The sequence below is a fragment of the Gavialis gangeticus genome, unplaced genomic scaffold (genome assembly GCF_001723915.1).
Source record: "Gavialis gangeticus isolate Ggan-Ray unplaced genomic scaffold, GavGan_comp1, whole genome shotgun sequence".
Taxonomy (NCBI): Eukaryota; Metazoa; Chordata; order Crocodylia; family Gavialidae; genus Gavialis; species Gavialis gangeticus.
In genome coordinates this window covers 55050448-55072931 of record NW_017729025.1, presented here as the reverse complement: position 1 = coordinate 55072931, position 22484 = coordinate 55050448, and the positions used below count along the sequence as shown (strand labels likewise).

Below are 22484 nucleotides of genomic sequence, written 5' to 3'. Positions count from 1 at the left end.
GGGGTCTTTAAGAAGAGGCTGGATGCCCACCTAGCTGGACTCGTTTGAGTCCCATTTCTCTTTTTGGGGTTTTTGTTGTTCTCCCGCCCTGGCGGGGGGTCGGGCTAGAAGATCTACTAGGTCCCTTCCGACCCTTAATCTATGAATCTATGAATCTATGAGCCCAGTTTTTTCTCCTGCCCAGGCAGGGGGTGGGACTTGAAGATCTATAAGGTCCCTTCCAACCCTACTTCTATGATTCTATATGACTTTCCTTTCTCATCCAGGCTTTGTATGCCAGGATCCAGGCCAGCGGTCAAGCCGGGCACCCTATCATTCATCTGAGTCTGCCAGAAGAAATCCCTTTCAGAAGTCTCAGGTGAGTTCAGAAAACCAGGACTTGATGCTGCAGCTCTCACTTGAATATCAAGAAAGCAACTTATTTGGTTTGGCTCAAATGTGAAGGAGCCTGCAAGTGAGTGAGGTTTCCTAGGATTCCTGAAGGAGAAGATGCCTGGGATGCAGCTGGACTATGGGTGTCCCAGCCACCTTCATCATGGGTGACTGACTAGTTTCAGGAACCCCATGGTTTTTTTTTTTGTGTTTTTTTTTTTGAATGGAAGTCCTCTTCCTGTGGGGAAGGAGCTTTTACACTTGTAACTATAGCCTCTTTTCCTTTTGCTCTTGATTTTTATTCCTTTCCTTTCTCTTGATCCCTTCAGACTGGGCCTCATGTGGCATGCAGTGATTGCCCTTGCCCTTTGAAGTGCTTGCTCAGTGCTAGTTTTGAATTGCAGCTTTCCCTCACCTCTTTCTCCCAGCCAGTTGGAATAAATATTTGTGGGATATTGAGCTCCCGGCAAATGGCAGAGAGCTCCCCTGCTTCCATTTGTATTTTCAAGGGTATTTTTTGCCTGGCAGATAATTTGCACTGGTTGTGAGTTCAACGACTTCTTTCTTTTTAGAGGCCAGTGGATGTTTCTGAGCTGCCTACAGGTGGCCACCATGCTGCTGAAAGTTGCCTTTCCTGTGGCATGGCTGTGTGACTAGAGCCCAGGTAGGACTGTTGGAAATAATTCCTTGTTTCACTAGGTGAACACCAACAGTGTCATGATCAGACGACACAGCATCAGTTGTAATAAATTGCATCTCTCAAAATTCTGCAGAAACAAAGTCTGGATGTGGAATCACCCTGAGGGTGAAATTAGTTTATGAAGTGAGACACAGGAATACCTGGCTGAGGCTCTAGTTCAATAGATGGAGGCTGAAGGTCATGAGGATCTATATCTATTTTGAAGGAGCAGTGCAGTGCTGCTTCTTTCTGTGATGTTGCTTCTGTAAAACCCCACTGTGGGGGCCAATTAGTAGTGTACATCTCTACCAGTGGGAACATATTCAGAAAACGAGTTATAAGGTAAGTAACTTCTTTTCCCTGGAGCAGCTAGACCAGACTTTGCTGTTCATTCAATTTTCTTGAACACATTTTCCTGAACTCATAGTAAAGAGAAATGGAAAAATCAAACACCAGGTTTTCAGTAGCTCTTGACTTACACAGGGGATTTCTCATAGAACTATAAAGAGTAATTTTTGGGCCAACTAAAAAGTAGAGAGATTGAATACTAAACACTGGTCATGAAATAGCAGTGTCCTTTCTTTATGATGGAATCTCAGCTTGTGCTCTGCTTGCTGAGATGAGCCATATAGGAAATGAGCAAGGAAAATCAGCAGGATTTTCTGGGCTTTACAGGGGACAGAGGTGAGAACAGGGTTTTCTTTAGTAACCCAGAACATTTTTGGCTTGCTATTTTTGGGAGGCTCTTTGACATTGATTTCTGCTCCATCTTCAACTCTTCCACTCATTCTCTATTGTAAAGGGAATTCTGAGACATTTTCAGTTCTTTTTTGAGGTTTGAATTGTTTTGTGTATGTGACCATGAATCATGGGCAAGACTCTGTTTGTTGGGAACAAATCATGAAATTAGAGTTGTTGATCTGGGGATGGTTAAAGATGGCTTCTGTCCCCTGGGTCTCTCCAAACTGTACTGCCAATTTGTTGTGTGATTTCTTTGGGTTGAGACACGGAGCACTGATAATTTCCAGAGAAATGGAGCAATTTTCTGCATCCTTTCTTAAATAACTGCTGATGGGGTTGGAATCTTTTCAGTGAGTCCTGAGTCATCAAGGACCCACAGTCTTTGATTAAAGAATGGTGCTTCGTGGAACTGACAAATGGATCAGTTGAGGATAATGTTGCAAGCCCTTTGCTTTTCCTCAGTATCAAAGAGGGTGGCAGCCTGATGACAGCCAAAAGCAAGAAGAATCTCTGTTATTATGCAGATGCTTATTTCTGCTTATTCCTAATTCTCAGCCCCCCCAACCCACACTACTGAGCTGGACTTGCATAAGCACCAACCAGGAGGCTTATGTACTCTCACAGACTGCTTTGTGATGTACTGCTTTTTACTATTTCTGCATCTGTAAAGGAATGTTGAACAGAGTCCCATTTCACCATCAGAACTGGAATATCTTTGGGGAATTTAAATCAAATGGCTTCTGGGCCCCTTGGAGGTTTCCCTACTGAGGTTTTCCCTTATCTCAGAACAGTTCAGCTTGAGAGCATTGATGATCTGCTCCCATAAATTGCTGGTTAAATGTTAATGCAAGAAAAACATATGTAGATAATTTTGGTTTTAACAATTTAGGTAAGTTCCTTTTAATTTGCATGTCTTTTGCCTCCACCTTGAGGATTGTGCATGTACCCAGAAAGCTCTAAATATCTGAGCATTAGTCTAAAAGTTCAGTTGACTGCTGTGGGTTCAAAGAGTAGAATGTAATTTGCTCAGGTCAATATCTTCAGTAGCATAATGGGAGCTTCTAGCAGTCAGCCTGGACTTTGGTTATGCCTTTCACTACAGGGCACCCATTACTTCCTCAAAGCAGCATGCTGGGAGGGGTGAAGGTGTGTTGGAAGAATGAGATTTTTATTCCGTTTGTCTGTTTCTTTTAGCGACCTGTCTCTGCACAGCCTCGGCCAACAAACACGAAGTTGGTAAGTATTGCGCTTTATTTAGTTTTATTTACCACTGATAAAGATCCAGTTTTAAATTTTATCTAATGCTTTTAATACAGATGAACCACATTGTGGACAATAAGTAATCCAGGTAACGATATTCAGAGGAGAAAAACATTTTTAATCTGAGATTTGAATAGAAATGGAGAGATACGGCACAACTATTGCAGATGGCTCGAGCTGAATGAGAGAAGATTTTGTACCAATAATAGCCAGATTATTTAAAATAAGTAGGTCATGTCTGATGAGACTAGTTCAACTGAGCCAAGTCTCTCAAGGGCTTTAGTGCAATGGTATTTCTAAACTGTATTTGAAATTAAACAAACAGGTGCAGGTATTAAGGATGAGGATAGTGATAGTTATTTGTCTGTAACTTACAAGATGGTAGCAACAGAATGTGTACATACTGTTGCCTGGAGACCTGGCTTTAAGAATGCCATAAAGAAGAAACCACAGTAGTAAAGTAGAGGCAAGACAATGGAGGGAGCAGCAAATGGATTTGGTGTCACAGATGTGAATGGAGAAAAGGAGTTTTGGATTGGTCCTGACAGATTACACCCTAGAGTACTCAAGGAGCTGGCAGGTGTCATAGCCCAACCTTTGGCAAAAATATTCGAAAATTTGTGGCGCTCAGGTGAACTACCTGAAGACTGGAAGAAGGTCAATGTTCTACCCATCTTCAAGGAAGATGGACTCGAGGGGATCGCCTTCAGACCTCAGGCTGGGGAGGACCGGGTTAGAGAGCTTCTGGAGGGGCTGGACGCATTCAAGTCAGCGGGTCCGGATGCTCTCCACCCCAGGGTGTTGAGGGAGCTAGCTGGGGTTATTGCAGGGCCCCTGGCACGGCTCTATGAGCGATCGTGGTGCTTGGGCCAGGTGCCAGATGATTGGAAGGTAGCAAATGTGGTCCCCATCTTCAAGAAGGGGAAGAGGGAGGACCCGGGCAACTATAGGCCCGTCAGTCTTACCTCAATCCTGGGGAAACTCTTTGAGAAGATCATCAAGGAGCACATTTGTGATGGGCCGGCATCAGAAATGATGCTCAGGGGCAATCAGCATGGATTTATTAGGGGGAGATCATGTCAGACCAACCTGATTGCCTTCTACGATCAGGTCACAAAGGCCATGGATGCAGGTGTCGCGGTGGATGTAGTCTTTCTGGACTTCAGCAAGGCCTTTGACACCGTCTCTCACCCCATCCTAGTTAAAAAACTAGGCGACTGTGGCATAGATGCCTACACAGTCAGATGGATTGCAGATTGGCTGAGGGGTCGCACTCAGAGGGTGGTGGTGGATGGGTCATACTCGACCTGGGGGGAGGTGGGTAGCGGAGTCCCCCAGGGCTCGGTCCTGGGGCCTGCGCTGTTCAATTTCTTCATCAGCGATCTGGATGATGGGGTGGAAAGTAACCTGTTTAAATTCGCTGATGACACCAAAATTTGGGGGGAGGTGAGCACGCTAGCAGGGAGGGAGAGATTGCAGAGGGATCTGGATAGGTTACAGGGGTGGGCTAACAGGAACAGGATGCGTTTCAATACGGACAAGTGCAGGGTGCTGCACTTGGGCAGTAGGAACCAGCAGCACACTTACACAATGGGGAACTCCCTACTTGAGAGCACGGAGGCAGAAAGAGATCTTGGAGTCATTATTGACTCCAAGATGAACATGGGCCGACAATGCGAGGTCATGGTTGGCAGGGCTAACCGGACCTTGTCGTGCATCCACAGGTGCATCTCGAGTAGAGCCAAGGAGGTGATCCTCCCCCTCTACGCGACGCTGGTCAGGCCACAGCTGGAGTATTGTGTCCAGTTCTGTGCGCCCCATTTCAAGAGGGATGTGGACAACATGGAGAGGGTCCAGAGGAGGGCCACCCGCATGATCCGGGGACAACAGGGCAGACCCTACAGTGAGAGACTGCGGGACCTGAACCTATTCAGCCTCCACAAGAGAAGGCTGAGGGGGGACCTGGTGACCGTCTATAAACTCACTAGGGGGGACCAGAAGGGTTTGGGGGAGTCGCTGTTTCCCCTAGCGCCCGCTGGCATAACAAGGAGTAATGGGCACAAGTTGATGGAGAGGAGGTATAGATTGGATATCCGCAAAAACTGCTTCACAGTTAGGGCGGCTAGGAGCTGGAACCAACTTCCAAGGGAAGTGGTGCTGGCCCCTACCCTGGGTATCTTTAAGAAGAGGCTGGATGCCTACCTGGCTGGACTCATTTGAGTCCCGTTTCTTGTTTTGGGGTTTTGTTGTTCTCCTGCCCTGGCGGGGGGTCGGGCTAGAAGATCTACTAGGTCCCTTCCGACCCTAAATCTATGAAACTATGAAACTATAAGGGCAGAAAGTAGATCCCGGGAATTACAGGCCAATCAGCTTGACCTCAATCCCTGGTAAGATTCTGGAGAAAATGATCAAAGAGACCCTTCTTGATAAGTTGGCTGATGGCAACATCCTGAGACACAGCCAGCCTGGGTGTGTTGTGGGTAGATCTTGCTTGACCAATCTCATCTCCTTCTATGACCAGGTGATGCATCACCTGGACAAGGGAGAAGAGATTGACATCATATATCTGGACTTTAAAAAAGCCTTTGATCTGGTCTCATGATCTCCTTATGCAAAAATTGGCCAAATCTGGCCTTGGCTACACCACAATCTGATGGCTGGGAAATTGGCTCCGAGGTCACACCCAGAGAGTAGTAGTTGATGAATGCGAATCATCATGGTGCTCTGTGACCAATGGTGTCCCCCAAGGCTCTGTCCTTGGACCAGTTCTCTTCAACATCTTTATCAGCAATGTGGACGTTGGTGTCAGAAGCGCACTGGCCAAGTTCACTGATGACACTAAACTTTGGGGCATAGCATGCACACCTGAGGATAGGTTAGTGATCCAGGCTTACTTGGATAAGCTTAGTAAGTAGGCAGATATAAACCTGATGATGTTCAGTACCAAAAAATGCAAGGTACCACCTCAGGGGGAAAAAAACCCCCCACAGCATGCTTATAGGCTTGGTAGTGCTATGCCTGCTAGCACCACATCTGAAAGAGACTTGGGGGTCATGATTGACCCCAAGATGAACATGAGCCACCAATGTGATGTTGCAGCTGGTAAAGCAAACAAAACTCTGGCTTGCATCCATAGATGCTTCTCAAGTAAATCCCAGGATGTTATCCTCCCGCTGTACTCGGCCTTGATGAGGCCACAGCTGGAATACTGCATCCAATTCTGGGCTCCACAATTTAAGAAGGATGTGAAGAAGCTTGAGAGAGTCCAGAGGAGAGCCACGTGCATGATCAGAGGGCAAGAGAATAGGCCTTATGATGAGAGGCTGAGAGCCGTGGGACTCTTCAGCTTGGAAAAGCGCAGGCTCGGGGGGGATCTGGTGGCTGCCTATAAATATGTAAGGGGTGTGCATCAGGATATGGGGGAACTCCTGTTCACCAGAGAACCCCAAACGATAACAAGGACCAACGGTCATAAACTCCTCCGTGATTGTTTTAGGCTGGACATAAGGAAAAACTTCTTTACTGTATGAGCCCCCAAGGCCTGGAATAGACTCCCTCCAGAAGTGGTGCAGGTACCTACTCTGGACTATTTCAGGAAACGTTTGGATGTTTATCTTGCTGGGATCCTTTGACCCTAGCTGACTTCTTGCCCCTGGGGTAGGGGGCTGTAGTCGATGATCTTCTAATGTCTATGAAATCTATGAAAATCTATTAAGGTCACAAATGGCAAAAACAAAAGAGGTCTAAATGAAGGCCCAAGGAACTGGATTTGGATTGGAACATTCTTTTCCTACCCAAGAAAAGAAACAATTATTGGACTTGAGACATTAATCTGAATGAAGTAGTGATGGAGTTGCAAATATGGTAGGTCAAGATGGATTAAGGAGATGTCAAGAAATGAGTCTTTAAAGGCAAAGGAGGGTGGATATACATATAGCTCCTTATCATAAGTCTTAACTGAAGCGAAGTATGAAGATAAGGCTGAAAGAAAAGGGGCAGAACTGAATCATGATACTTTGTACAGGGCCAGACAAATCTTGGTAGTGACAACCATCAGCATTAAGTAGGAGCCTAACCATGATATAGGGGACCCAGAGACACCTGCATAGTTTGGAGATAGATCCAAGAGGATGGAATACTCCAGAGTTTTAAAAGGTGCTATTTGATTCAGGAGGAAGCAAAAAACCTTTTGAAGTCATTAACACAGGAGTCGAAGCACTGAAGGGTGCTGTTGGGGAGAGGGTTCACTGTTATTAAGAAGAGCTACTTTTTTCTAGCGCTATAACAGCAGCATAGTTTGGACTGCGGTCATGGGTGGAAAGCAGAAATTCTTGAATTCTTTTCCAAGTTTTGTTGCCATAGAAGTGTATTGACTAAGTCAGTTATCTTTCCCATTCTTTAATGAGGATAAGTGACCCTGGCCTACCTCCCCTACATGGGTATTATTGTTGGAATCCAGGGAGGATTTAAATGTGTGGATGTCAGGAGATTTATAAAACTAAGGATGACACTGGGGACAAAGGAGTTGATGGCTGATGATGCAGAGGTTAAAGGAAGAAAGAAAGACTAAGGCATCATCATCCACAGCCTATGGCAAAACTGCTTGGATATTAATGTATTTGTTTCTCCCATTTTCTTGTGCCCTCTGTTTACTCAGGCTTTGGGTTTCCCTGCTTCATCCAGATCTCATTTTGGGGGGTTTTCTTGTATAATGAGTTACAGTAGGCTCAAGGAAACATTTTGAATGGGGACTTCTATGTCAGTGCTTTTTCCTCTAGATCTTGCAATGTGGATTAACAGTGGATTGCCCAACCCAGTCTCCTCTCATGCAGCATCCATTCTTGTTTCAATTGCTACATCCTCAGCTTCCATTATTGTACTAGCTGTTTCTACTGGGGGAGCCAAACTGAAATCCTGTCCTTTTGTTACCAGTTCAAATAATCCTTAAAATTCTTTCTTTTGAGTCTATGACCTATGAGTTTTTTCGTAAGGCCTGCCCATATTGAAGATTCTGTCATATTTTTCTTCCCCTGCTCTGCTAAGCAGGGTTTTGAAAGTCATCTGGAGGTATGAGATGTGCTGGGTTCAGTTCTTCTAAAAGCTTTCTAGAGCGGCAGCCCAATAAACCATTCATCAATTATGTGCAGCTGTGCTGATTTGAGTTTTGTTACATTTTTAAGAAAATCTTGCTATTTTGGAAATGCTTTGAACTCTAGGCTTGCAATTGGAGTTTTTATAATTTATCACTGTACATCAAATTTCACCGTTGGTTTGGTAGAACGTCTTCAAACCCTCTTGATTTTCCCCGTTTTAAGTCTTCCTCAGCTTTCTGTGCTTGTCTGTGGTAATGCTAACAGAATTTGCTATGGTGTGCATGTATGCATGCAGATAAAGAATCTTTCTGTTGAGTATTGTGAGAATCAGATTGTGATCTTTCAGTGTACTGAATTGAGGAATGAGTGTGGCTACTGAACTGAATGTCTAACCCTTCTCTCCAATTTCATTTCACTTGTAAGTTACTGGAAAAGTAGTGCTCTACTGCAGTGCAATTGGGTGCATCTTGACTTTGGTGCCTGTTGGGGGGGGTGTGCTTCTGTGGATGGGGGCCCATGAGCATGAATCCTGGCTCTACCACCCTTTGCATATAGATACATCTGTGCTCTGGGGCTGGAAGTGTGAATCCCAGCTTTGGGACCTTTTGTGTATGTGTCATACTTTTTCTTGCAGGGGCTAGGGGGGTGAATGCTGGCAATAATGTCTAGGGTATGAGGTCTACTGTGTTTGAGAACTGGGAACATGAATCCTAACACTAGTGCCCAGAGGTGTGGATCCTGCTATAATTGGAGCCTAGGAGTGTGAATCCTGGCTGTGATGCCCAGGAGAGTAGAGTGTGCTGGGGATGGAGGTGGAATTTGAATTCTTTCTTTCTTTTTTTTGAGTAAGTGAAGAGAAAGGAAAAGAGTAAAATCTGGATTTATACTATGTCTCTACAGCGTACTCGTCCTCTGTCTGCCAGTGATGTTGAGATAAAAAGCCTGATGCCCTCAGGCAGGGAAAAAGTAGGGGGAAAGCAAGGCAGCTCAATGTTGGGTCTGTCCATGGAGGAGGTAAGAGTCCTGTTACTCATTTTGTATGCATCTTGGCTGTGGGACAGTATCCAGGAAAGAAGGGAATACAAGTAGCTTAATTATTCAGAGTAATTTTGGATTAACTGCCACTGCCACTGCTACCATACATCTGCTGATTTTTGGAATCAGCAGTCTGGCCCCAGTGGGACATGGAAGTGATTAGGGATACTGCTTAGAAGATCGTTAATTTTCAGTAAAACTGCGAAGAGTGGCACAGTCCCTGGAAGGCCCTTGCTCTTAGCTATAGTAAGCATGTATATACTCACTGAAGAGCAATAAGATGCTTCAGATATTATATCTAACCAATGTATCTTATTTAACCATCACCTGTTTAAGTCAGTTTGCCATTGGCCCCATGACTGCAAGGCTGACGTCTTCTAGAAACCAGGCCTTGCCACAAAGCTCATCTTCTAGTGCTAATATCTGTCTGCATCACCTGGTTTTTGTTTCTCTCTCATTCCAGATAAAAGTTCTGCGTCGAGTGAAGGAAGAGAATGAGCGGAGAGGTGGTTTCATCCGGATATTCCCTTCCTTGTTAACATGGGACCTTTATGGGTAAGAAGTCTCCAGCAAGTATCTCCTTGGTGCACTGTGCTGGAGTTATAAGATGTTTATCAAGATGAAGTAGGCTATCAGTTTCTTTGTATTAAGGATATATATATTTTATGGATGACTTCCCACTATGCATGCTATTTTACTTGTTCATTGCGTTTGTCTGAGCTTTAATTAGTCTTCTATTTGGGCCTTTCCAGATCCTTCTTGGAGCACAAGACAACAATGAATTATATGCTAGCCACACGGCTCTTTCAGGACAGGTAGGAGACTGCGTGTTAGATCAGGGAGATGCCTTCTGGGAAGGGGCAGAGGAGACCTGAAATGAAACAAGGATGATATTTTCTCTCTTCATAGCTGCAGCAGCTACATGTTCAGAATACACCTTCATAGTTTCAACGCTGCTGTCACCTGGCTGTGGTCTATAATGATAGAAATAGGTCTTCATTGCTCCCCCAGAATGCCCATATATGCAGTTACCTCCCCCTCTAAATAGACCCTCCAAGTTTTCCTTCATATCTGGAGAGGCTCCCCTTTGGATATGTGCAATCCTGACTCCTAAGAGAGAGAGAAGAGGCACAGCATAGTGGGGAAGTGGCACAGGAGTTGGTCACAGAAAGGATGAGGGTGTGGTAAATGGGAATGCCTAAGAGTAAGGAAGGAGACATTGTGGGATACACAGATAGTCTTGAAAGCCACACAGCATCCAGACACCGGGAGGTGGGTGCTGGAGAGATTCCTTATCTTTCTTGCTTTAAATCAGAATTTCACCATGGTTGTTTTCCTCTTGCAGAACAGGCACTGAAAAGTCCACTTGGACTCTAGTGCTGCTCCTACTCCTAGTTGTGCAGTCCTGCCTTTGTGCTTAGCTGTGGTAGATACAGAAACCCCTGCTGCTGTGAGGACTGCATATAGCATGAGCCATCCTGTGTTCAGACCTTCCAGAGTGTTTTTTTTTTTTCTCCCAGGCTTGGGTTCCACAGGAAGCTGACTTAAAGTGAGGGTGGGCAATGGGGACATTGTATTTGGCACTACTTACAGCAGGTAATCCTACATCTAGAATCTAAGTTTTTTAGCACATGCATTCATGCTTGAAGGAATGGTTTTATGCTCTTGCTCTAAATCATGGGTGCTCAACCCCTGGCCTGTAGGCCAAGTCTGGCCCATGGAACTGTCTTTTGGATCATGTGGTTTCCCAAGGGTCCACAAACTTGGCAGCAGCAGCAGACCAGTAGCTAATTGCCTCGTCTCTGCTGCCAAATTTCTGGACCCAAGGGGAGTCCTGCAGGCTGGATAATGTGGCCCTGCATGCCAGATTGCACCAGTTGGCAGCACACTGCTTGATCCAGATAAATGGGCTTGGGTCAGTGCAGGGTTGGGCTGGCATGCTGGATTGAACCCGCAGACTGACCCTACATGCTGACCGTTCATGGGATCTGGCCCACCAACCAACTCTGCACCACTCGTCTGGCCTGTGGGACTGGAGAGTTACTGCTGTAAATGACCAATCCTTCGAATCAAGAGGAAAACAAGGATATATTGAATGAGAGCTGTTTGGTGTCCTTGTGCAGGACCATTTTCTTCTTTGGGATGAGATTCATAAAGAACTTTGTAAACTTTTTGTATCTCAGAGACTTGGAGGTCTTTGAAAACCTTCCATTTATATAGAATGAATTTGCTATGCTACCTCTCTGGTCTTTTTTCTTTTGCAGGGGAAGGATGAGAAGGGGTCTATTTACTGGAAGAACCCAGTAAGTGGCTTTTAAATAAAGAATTCCTGTATTGTTAGGACTTTACCATTTGCTGTTTACCATTACCTCAGACTCTTCTGGCATCAACTCAGGGGATCCCTGTCATAAACTAGTAGCTCCAGTGGGTGGGTTTCTGTGTGAAGAGTTTGACTGACTGACTGAAGTTGCCCACTCCCTGTCTCCTTATCCACCCCCCAACATAACCAGTTCTGTAAAGTGAACAGTGTAAACTGAACACCTCCCTGGACTTGGAGAGCTAAATGTTGGGGGACAAGGTCTTCATTTTTGTTCTCTTGGGCTTGCTGCTGTGAGACTTATAGCGTATGAGAAGATATTGTTTATTGTTCATGAATGGACTTCATCAGATGAGACAAAATGGTCCATACTTTTCTTCCTTTGAACAGTAAGTTTTGCAGACTTGGTTTGCCCATACTTCTTCTGTGGTAGATCCCAAAGGCTGGGATATCAATACGGAATCTCTAGAGTGTGTTCCAGTTGCCCTTAGGTATTTTATGTTGGAGCTCTTCATTCTGATGCATTTATGTTCCTGCCTTCCCCAAAACTATGAATCTTAGGGTTTTTCTCACATTGTGGTAGAACTTGCATAAAGTTCCTTCCCATTTGACTCTGCTAAAATTCTGGGCTTGACTTCATATTATAAAAAGCTGTTTGAAAGCTGTGTTTGTGGAAGGTGGAATCCAGTTCAGACACTCCAACTTCACCACATCGCTACGTACTCCTCATGGTGCTGCAGGGTCACTTACAATGTGGAAATATGATTCCTGCTGTGGTGGCTTGGGGAGAGGCTGTCCCATGCTATGTTTGCAAGGGAAGAAGCCCTTCTCTCTGACATTAAGGCAGTCCACAAAGCAAGGTTAGGCTGAGCTTAAATATTTCCCCAGTGTTTGCGGTAAACTGTTCATTGGAGAGACTAAGGTGTAAGCATCTTAGGCTATAATGGGTGACTGAGGCTGCTGTCTATATTATGCTTCCTAGAACAAGTCTTAATTGGGGAGTGGATCTGGGGCTAGAAGCTGTGGACTCTAATGCTGAGCTTCATGCTGCCCTTTACGAGAGGAAGCTCCTGTCTCTTGAGGTACGGAAACGCAGGCGACGTCATGGCAAGATGAGAGCAGCACGGGCAAGACCTCCAGGTATGCACAGATGAAACAATGGGTGGGCAGTAGGGCTGTGTGAAGCTTCAGGTACTGATTCAGTTTGGAGGAGATTTCGCTTGATTCGGTGGCTGAATCTCTGAATCCAAATTGAATTAGGGGACCAGTTAAAAAGTCTGAATTGATTCAAAGCTTTCTGAATCATTGGAAAAGATTTCAAGAGCTTTGATTCAGATAGTCCCCACCCACCCAAGTGGACTTGGAGCTTGTAATTAGGGGATGGGGGGTGGGGCCTCAGGAGTGGGGATAAGGTCATTGGGGCTACCTGCCAGCTCCCATCCCCTGCCTGCTCTCCCAGCCTGCCCACCCCAACTCCTGGTGCTTTAAAAAAAGGCCCCACTTGTCAGGGGGTGATCTCTGCTGCCCCCCTCTGCCCCACGCCACATGGTGGGATCTCTCATGAGCCCCCTGACCCTCCCTCGCTTCCCCAATGGCTGCCCTGCTGGGCCCAGCTCCAGCCCTTTAAGAAAAAAAATCTGAGAAAAACCATGGACTGAGGGCTTCAGAGGGCTTATGCAGAGTCCCCCACATGGTGTGGGGCAGTGAGTGGGGGGTTGCCCCCCCTGCCCAGCAGGAATGGTGAGTCCAGGGGTTTTTGGTTTTTTTCTTAAAGGGCTGGAGATAGTGTGGGTGGGGCAGCCATGGGGGTTTCTGGGGGGGGAGGGGAGCTCGTGCAGAGCCCCCCACACAGTATGGGGCAGTACTTGCTGAGTCAGGGCTTTTTTTCGAAGTGCTGAGAGCTGGACTGGGAGAGTGGGTGGGGGATGGGGCCTGTGTGATTTGGAGATTCAGAGATTCAGCAGGAATTGAATCTCTGAATCAGGTTTGGCTAAATCAATTCGGGCCAGTGACTTTGAATTTCTGAATCAAATCACTGTCCCCTGAATCAGCCAAATTGGAAGTGAATACTAGCTGCTTCGCACAGGCCTAGTGGGCAGGTAGGTAAAGACAAGCTAGCAAAGAACCTGTGGTGTTGCATTCCCAGACGGGCAAGCTGCAAGAGCTCTAATGCAGGTATGTAGATGCTTTTGGCCCTGGGGTTCATGCTTATAAAGGAGACAGACTCTGTAATCAAAGTTAATGGTTTTTATTCCATCCACATTCTGAACTGCCTTACCACTCATATGCGTGCCACTACATCCCTTTGGTATTACAACTTCAAGTACTTTGACTGTTATGATGATCAACATCCTCTAAAGGTTCAGTCACAAATTTCATTCTCTGTTTGCTTTTTCCATTATAAAGTAAGGATACTAGCCTTTGCTTACCTCTTGGTGTTGAAGGGGAGGGTTTATAAGTTGTTGTTTTGATCCTCAAATGGATGATCTGGTGAAGAGGGAAGCCCAAGGACTGTGTCTCCTACATGGTGCTTTTCAACTTCTGGGAACAGAATCTTTGGAAGTAATCAAAAGGGTGGTATATTGCAGAAAATACTTTTCCTCCTACCTCCCAGCACCTTTTACATCAACTCAGATGGTTTCCTCCCCATTTTAGGGACTTCCAAACCGACAAAGCTGCTGCCCAAGTCTGATACAGAAAGTGAAGAGGAGGAAGAGGCAGATGAAGTTGAAGAACTAGAGGTAACTCAAGATGAAGCTGCTGGCTCTCTTATGGACATGCAGATAAATTCTAAGCCAAAGTTATCTGAGTTGATGGAAGCTGCTTGCCGAGAAAAATTGCCGAAGGAGCCTGGACAGAAAGTTGGAGGGTGCGAGGGAGAAATGCTTCTCCAAAAAGTAGAGCCAGAGCCTCGATTTAACTTGCTAAAGATTCTGCAGGAGAATGGCAATCTAAGGTAAGAGTCTTTAGGTGGGTTTATCCTAAAGCAGTTTATCAGCTAGTGTAGGGACTACTTGGGGGCTTCAGTCAGAGTTTCCCATTATGTACGTGTGCGGGGGGAGGTGGGAGAGCCTACAACAGATGTACCCAACTGCAGGCTGTGTTGGCATAAAATGGAACCTGTTGCAGGGACCCCTTATCTTACTAGTCCTAGAATGCCTGACCCCTTGGATTGCTACTTGGATGTATCCTTGGACCAGTGGACTAGGAGCTGGGGTGGATGGAACATCCCACGGGAGTGCAGGGGGTCCCCAGCACGCTCAGCAGCAGACCCGGAAGTGGACCAGAAGCACTTCCTGGCTCGGTGACTGGTGTCTCCTGGGTCTGGGGGGCACCCGGGATCCCCCTGTGGCTGATCACCAAGCCAGGAGGGTGCAAGGGGGGTCCCCTGCACACTCAGCAGCAGACCCAGAAGCGGACCGGAAGTACTTCTGCCCACTTCCAGGTTCGCCACTGAGCATGCAGAAAGGCACCCCCGTGCTTCTGTAGGATGCTCCATCCACCCCATCATCTCAGCATTCACAAGCTGCACCTGGTACCTTGAGTTAAGTAGAAAAAAACATTTAAAGCTGTGTCTATGGCTGAATTGCTGATTCTCTGAATCGGCACTGAATCTTCAAATTCGGATTTGGCCAGATCGAATTGGGACAGTGATCCGAATCAACAAATTGAATCACTGTCCCTGATTTGATCCAAATCGAATATGGCACTAAGCTAGCCAAAAAGGCTGAAACTGGAACACCCCAGTGTTGCCCACCTCCCTGTCATAAATGAGCTTTCTTGTTCTTGTGCTTCTGTTCTTGAGCAGGAATCTTTATTTTGGTAACCCTAGTAGTAGCTACAGAAATGTGGATTGCCATGGCCTTAGAGAAAACATAAGGGATTTGAGGGTTATGGGAGGTTGGAAAGTCTGATTGCCCACTGTTGGGAGGGATGGGGTGAAGCATGATTGTGTACAAAAGGGTGGAGTGGGAGGCCATAGTTGAGGAACCCTCCAATCTAGAGCCTACTAGATAAGAAGATAATCATTCTCTTTGAAGAGAGAGAATACTAGCTTGTTAAGAGGCAGATTATAAAGGAAAGGCAGATGGTGTATGTATCCCTGTGGTAGACAGAGCAGTGGGGAAGTAGTACACAGATATATGTGTTTGTACATCATCTGGATAGAAGGCATTTCCATAGTTTATCAAGCCTAACGTAAAACCATCCAAGCTTATAGAAGATGCAAGACTCTGGTGACCCCTGTGTGACCAGTTTAGTTGAGGTTGGGAGGCCATGAGGAAGCTTCAAGAGGAGTTTGTATCTCTCTGTTATCTCGGTCTGACTGAGGTGTGTGCTGCTGTGATGTCTATATGGAGAAGATTTGGAAACAGGTTTCCAAAGTAGACATCCTGATATTGATCTCCCACACTTGCACATAGGACCAGATCTTGCCAAAAATGTAGGCTTCTGTTTGGGGCTCCTCGCAGAGTACTACTTGGCACCCAGACCTGTTGGGATTCCCCTGCATTTCCCCCCCAGTCAAGGAACTCCACAGAGAACATAAGTCATGCAGTTATCTCATGTATAAAGATTTTGCTGGGCTCAGCCCTGTCTGATCTGTCACTGATGAAAGTTTGGTTGCCAGGTTAGGAGCCTGAAGAGCTGCAGTCATGAAAAATTCATCTGAAAGAAAGCAGACCTACCTTAGGCCTGGCTAAACAGTTTCTCTTCTCACCACTAAACTTCATCAGCAGTATTTGTTGAGAGGGGTGACAGTTATTGGAGTCCCTCAATGTGCCATCAACAGTAAAAGAATCTGTTTGCCCCCACTTTTGAACCTGTACTGAATCCTTTCTCCTTTTGGGTCCCAAACTCAGTGTGCAGCTGGCAAGAGTCAATTAAATGTTTTGTTCCCATGATCCACTCTGAAGGATCTGCTCTCATTGTCTGTCTGTGATGGCAACAAAGTGTCCTTCTAATTGAGTTAGCCCTATGTAAGAGAAAAGATGGAACTGCTGACTGGAAACTAGAACAGAGAGCTCTGAAGAACCACAAGGGTCGTTCTGTATTCTGAGTTTGTTGCAGGGTAAGAAGGTAGTCAGAGACTTTTACCAGAACCTGTGAGAGAAACCCAAGAGAGGGAGTGTCAGTTGGAGCCCACCATTAGCTTTTATCTATATAGATTCTCCTTGGCTCTGCCTGAGGCCTTCAGAAATAAGGAGAGCTAATGATTAAGCAAAGGCATAAATCTGGACAGTGCATTCATTTTTTTTTCAATGGCCATCTTGTATCAGATCTAGACTGATACAATGGCCTGTGTTAGCCCCACTATTTTGTGTGATTTCCATAGCACTTTTCCAGCACATACAGCAAGGGGGACCAAGCTCCTGAGTCCAGGAACTTGAAAAAGGACCTGTTGGGAGGAGGTAGTTAGTTAGCTACTGCAGTCCTGATAGCCATGTAAGTACCTAGAAAGAGTCAGAGATCAGGTGATGGGAAAAAATAGTTTAGATACTAAAGAGTCAGTTTTGGGACTGTTCTTTAACATTTTTATGAATGGTCTTGGCACAAAATGTAGGTTTGTAATTGAATTTTTGGTGATACACAGTTGGGAGGCAACGTCAGTACCAAGGATGATTAGATTTTCTTAAAGAAAGAATTGGATGACCTTGAGAACTGGAGCAATAGAAATAAAATTAAACAGTACGAACTCCAAAATTGTACATTTAAGGACTGATTTATATGATAAGCTGGGATTGACCTCATCCGATGGAAATAACAGGAGAAAGACTTGGATGTACTAGCCAGTTGAGGAGGACTGTGGACCACCAGGGTGTGTGCAGCTGTGAAAGCAGCAAATGCAATCATAGAATATATTAAGAGAGGCATTGCCAGTAGAGATAGGGGAATATTAATGGACAAGGCCCTGTTAAATCTTCATCTGGGATGCTCTGTATAATTCCCACCCTAGTCAAGAAATATGAACTCAGACAGAGAAGGATCTTTATGGGAGCTGGGAGACTATTATTAAGAGTGTGTTGTTTAACCTAGTAAAATGAAGGCTGCAGGGAGATACGATTGCTTTCTGCATATACATCAGGAGGGATAAACACCAGGGAAAGAGTTCTTTAAGCTGTTGGAAAATATTGGCACTTTAACAAATGAGTGTAAATTAGCCACAAATAAATTTACCTTGGGAATCTAAAGAAGGTTCCTAACTGTTAGAGCAACAGTGTTCTGGAGCAGCCTTCCAATGGGAGTAGGGTGAGGGTGGGGGAACTAACTTGTTTCAAGATGTAGTTTGATTGGCTTGACGGAACTATTTATATGATATGTTTTCCTGCAAAAGCAAGGGGCTGGACTCAGTAATGTGGGAGGTCCTTTCCAGTCTTGTGTTCCTAAGAAAAGGAGGGGAAGGACTGTGCCTGGTTCATTTGGGGACAGCCTATTCTGAGTGGAGACAAAAGGTACAAAGTGTAGCATGAGTGGGAAGTAGGGATATCTGGGGAGAGGATTACACTCAGGAAAGACAACCTACATGAGGTTGGAGAATGGATGAAATCTGGGCTAAAAATGAGTGCAATGAATATAGCCTCAGGCAGTTGTCTGTCTTCCAACACATGCATTCATTAACACACTTGCCATTGTACAGGGGTGGGAATGAAACAGCATATTCCTCCTAAATCCTATGCCAGTCTGATCTCCTTGACACACAGCCACTGCTTCTCTATCTATTCATACACCTGCATGGCATGGTTTGTTGAAAGTTCTTCCTTCTCCCCTTGAACAGTGCCTTGCTTAGTGGAGCCTGAGCTGTAATCCTGGGCCAGCTGAGGAAGAGCTCACTTTTGGAAATGTAATGCCTTCATTTGTTTCTCAGAGGTTTCCTACGAGACGGGTGGGATCCTGTCTTCCATCTTGTGGAATTTGCATAGCTTCCTTTACAGCTAGAGTCCTTCAATTTAATATATGCTCTGGTGTGCATAATGCTTCTGAAAAGACAGGCAAAGGGAGCCAAAGAGTGGGCTAGGATTATTTTGGTTCAGCTGCTACTTACTGGCATATGGTTGATCACCTGAGTGTGCCCCTGCTTAGGTTGTGGAAAAGGGAAGGAGAACATCCTGTTCCCAGAGGTTGTCCTTGCTCAGAGAACATATGGTGATCCTTCTAGTGCAGGGGTGGGCAATTATTTTGACTGGTGGGCCACTTAACCAGTTTTGGTGAGCAGTTTAGGGTCACATGCACACACTTTCAGAAGATATAATTTTAATAAATTACAGAGAAAAATTGTATACTAAAAATCACTCATCTACTATAGCATATTTAAAGTTTATTTCAAAAAATAATTTTTGTCCTGACTTGTGTGAGTAGTGTATATAGAAGTGATTGCATAACAACTCAAAATAGTCTCACTCTTGAGTATTGTGTTAGTGTGGGGGGGCTGCCTGCATACTAGGTCCCAGGAGCTGGCTGGGGGCTGGTGGGGGGAAGGGTGCATGTGCAACAGAGCTAGTCCAGGTGGTGCAGTGCAGGCGCGGTCCATCCCCCACCTCCATCCAGACTGGTGTTCTGTCCACTGTCCTGGCCCCTCCTGGTGCAGTTGTAGCTACTTGGGTACTGCACGCCTCTCTCTGCCTCTAGCAGCGGCTCCAACTCCTCCTCTTCCTGTCCCAGCTGTGCCACTCCAGGTAGCAGGTAGCACAGGGAAGGGTGGTGGCCATGGGGATCTGTGCCAGGCACCACACGCCCAGCCAGGTGTGGGGGACGCTGCAGCTGGGTGGCTCCTGCCTCCAGCTCCTGGCTGCTTGCAGGTGGCTGCTCATTGCACCAGGTGGGTGGAATGGATGGAAGGTAAATGGGAGCTGCAGCCCCTTACACTGGGGCAGGTGCTGCCCAGCTGCAACTTCCCCCTACTTGGCTGGGCATGTGGTGCTTGGTATGCATCCCCACAGCTGCTGCCCTTCCCTGTGCTACCTGCTGCCTGAAGCAGTGCAGCAAGGGCAGGAGGAGGAGGAGCCACTGGAGGTGTACCCAAGCAGTACCCAAGTGGCTGCAGCCACAATGGGAGCAGTCCTACTGGGAGGATGTGTGCACTGGGTGGGGCCAGAGCCAAGGCTGGGGTGGGAGCAGGCTGCCCTGGGCAGGAGCAGGCAGGGCTTAGCCCCATGTGGAGTGCCATGGGAGCAACAGTAGGCCAGATGCAATCAATAGTTGGGCAGCCACCGGTGTGGGTTGAATGTGGCCTGCGGACCATATTTTGGCCACCCCTGCTGTAGTGTCTTCTGGAACCCCTGCCCTATCCTGGTGGAATGAAAGTCTGTTGAGAAGAACAGAGGGATAAAGAAATATTCCTTCCCTTTACCCCTTTTCTCCTTAGCCACACATGGAGTTGCATTGGCAATTGTCAGGGGTATTGGCACTGCAAATGGCAAAATTCTTTATCTTCCATGTTTCAGGGCATTGTCAGGCTCTTAGGGAGCAGGACTAGGTGTTGTCAGTTTACTCTCTAGTGCTGTTGAGCTGACTGCTGTTTGTGCCTCTTGGCTTCCACAGCAAAGTGCAGGCTCGCAGGGCTTTCTCTGCCTACCTGCAGCGTGTTCAGTTGCGCCTGATGAAAGAATCTGGGGACCATATCCAGAGTGCTGCCTGGGCTGCCAAGGAGGATGAGCAAATGGTAAGGAGTCTTACTTCAGGCCACAGAAGTCTAGCTGGAAAATTGCTCTGGGGGTGCTGAGGCTGGTCCCTATCCTTGGGAAGAGCAAGGAAAAAAATCTCCTGGTTTTTGAGGTTACACTCATGTCTCTTCCATTTCTGCCTAGAAGCTGGTGCTGGGTTCTTAGTATATGAAGCTGCTAAAAGAGTTGACTGATGATCTTTCTGAGTGAGATGTAGTACAGACAGCTCTCAGTGAATTGGGTATGGTTGACTTTCCATGCAGTTCATATCCTGCCTCTGCTGCCTCCTCCCTGCATATCTCAGTCATGGATGTACCCATGTTTGAGCTGCTGTCACCTCTAAGGTGTTCTGCTAATGCCTAGATTCTCTTGTTGAATCACAAAGGGCCAAGCATCTTCCCATAGAAACAGAATATTTATCCACTCCAACTTCATAGGCACCTGACTTAGCCCTCTTCCACCCACCGTTTGCAAGTAACTGGACTTCATGGGATCTTCCCATTTCTCTAAACAGAGAGAAGAGAAAAAACAGACCAGAGTCCTTGCGAGAGGGTGTTTCTCTAATGCAGCTGTTTAAGGGGAATACCCCTTAACTTCCTCAGGCTGTAAAATGAAATCTTACCTTCCTACATTTTAAGGAGCTCAGTCTGCTACTCTCTCCTCTCCCTCCCTACGACACTCCAGAAAGATGCAGGATACCGGGTGTTCTGCAAGTCCAGATGGCTTCTCCTTAAGACCAGACTGTAAGGAAACAACCAGTGTAGCTCAGAGATAAAACTGTGTGTCGGGAATAATCAATTGGCTCAGTGGAAAATGTTACCCCTGCTCTTTCCAAGTGGAAAATTGAAACAGGCTTTTTGAGAGTAATGTTGTCTGCTGTCCTGTGAAAAAAATAATGTTTAAAATAACAGATCAAACCGGCCTAGTGTAATGGAAGTGAGAGTCGAGCTATGTAATCCAATTCTTTGGCTCTGAGGCAGCTCATTTATGCACTAGCAGGGGCACTTAACTGAAAGCAAATCTGGAGATGAGATAAAGATTTCAGATCACCCATGGGAGGTGTTTCGCTTGGGGCCTGGCTTGCCATCTGCCTTCCCCACAGACTAAATATGGTGAGGGGTGGAGGGGATGATGTGGCAGAGATGGGAGTATCTGGCCAGAGAGAGTACAGAGAATGTGATGATGCTTCTCGCCAGGAGTGGCATGGGGTCTCGCACCATGGTAATGAATGAACCCCAAGGTCCTCCTCCCATTTGAGGCAGTTGTGTGTGTCAGGTAATTTCATCATTAGACTTTTCCAACATGATTATTTTGACAGTGCTCCATGTAAAATGTTTTTCTCGATAGGTACTCTCCATTATTAATGTTAAATTATTTTTCTGCATCCCTTCCTTTGCCAGTTTTGCCTCGGACAACCATTTCCAGAATATTTCCCTTCTTGTCCTGCTGCAGGGAGTGAGACACAATCCTTCTCCCTTTTTAGCTTTGGATATTGTGGAGTTAGGTGAAAAAACACTCCCTTTCTTTTCTGAGATGTACTCTTACCTGTCACTTGCATCTGCAGAATAATATAGTTATCTCTACTAATAATGGGCTGGTCTAGCAACCCTCTGTCCTACATCTTGTACCCTTCCTCACCTAGATTTCTCTATTGACTCTCTGCCTTGGTGACAGGAGCTGGTGGTACGCTTTTTGAAGCGAGCAGCCAGCAATCTTCAGCAGTCCATGAGGATGCTACTTCCCAGTCGGCATCTGGCACTGAATGACCGTAGGCGCATTCTGGCTCACCAGTTGGGGGAGTTCATTGTCTGTTATAACAAGGTGAGTGGTTTCTATTTGTGTTCTTCGGTCCTTGGTAGAGGAGCCTGTTCAGCAGAAGGCTAAGGTGTTTGGACCAGTTCAGTAATAAAGTTTTGTTACTACTGCTGCTAGTGCTGGTTCTTTTCAGTATTCTGAGTGCAAGGTGGAATTCCTAACCCTACAGTGCAGTACTGACCAACTTCACCATGCCCCAGTAGTAGCAGCCTCTCTGGATTTGGTAACCATTGAATATTACAGGCCAATGCATTCCATATGGGCCTCCCAGATACTGGCAGTTGCCTATCAAATTATTTTTGGATTTCTGAAACTCGTGAACTGTTCAAAATGCTTATGCTGACATTCAGCTTTTATACATAATTTTTGTGCAGTCACTGTGAAGTAGGTAACTCCAGTACTGTTCTTGACTGGGTTTCTGGCTCCTTCCTCTGAAGTATTTGATATTAGCCATATCCTAGACAGGATTACAATATAAGCAGCCTGTTGGTCTAATCTAGTGTGAAAATTCTTAG

The 22484-nt window shown here is 46.0% G+C and overlaps 1 protein-coding gene across 1 annotated transcript in view; it reads left to right on the top strand.

Annotated features, from left to right (window-relative positions):
* TTLL5 (tubulin tyrosine ligase like 5) overlaps positions 1-22484 on the top strand; it is a 218412-nt gene that overhangs the window by 59472 nt on the left and 136456 nt on the right. Inside the window, exons 14-23 of the mRNA XM_019518782.1 lie at positions 267-358; positions 2987-3028; positions 9046-9159; positions 9644-9735; positions 9933-9995; positions 11445-11483; positions 12480-12637; positions 14153-14453; positions 20033-20153; positions 21829-21975. Coding sequence (XP_019374327.1) covers positions 267-358; positions 2987-3028; positions 9046-9159; positions 9644-9735; positions 9933-9995; positions 11445-11483; positions 12480-12637; positions 14153-14453; positions 20033-20153; positions 21829-21975 — 1169 coding nt within the window. The remainder of the gene's footprint in view (positions 1-266; positions 359-2986; positions 3029-9045; positions 9160-9643; positions 9736-9932; positions 9996-11444; positions 11484-12479; positions 12638-14152; positions 14454-20032; positions 20154-21828; positions 21976-22484) is intronic.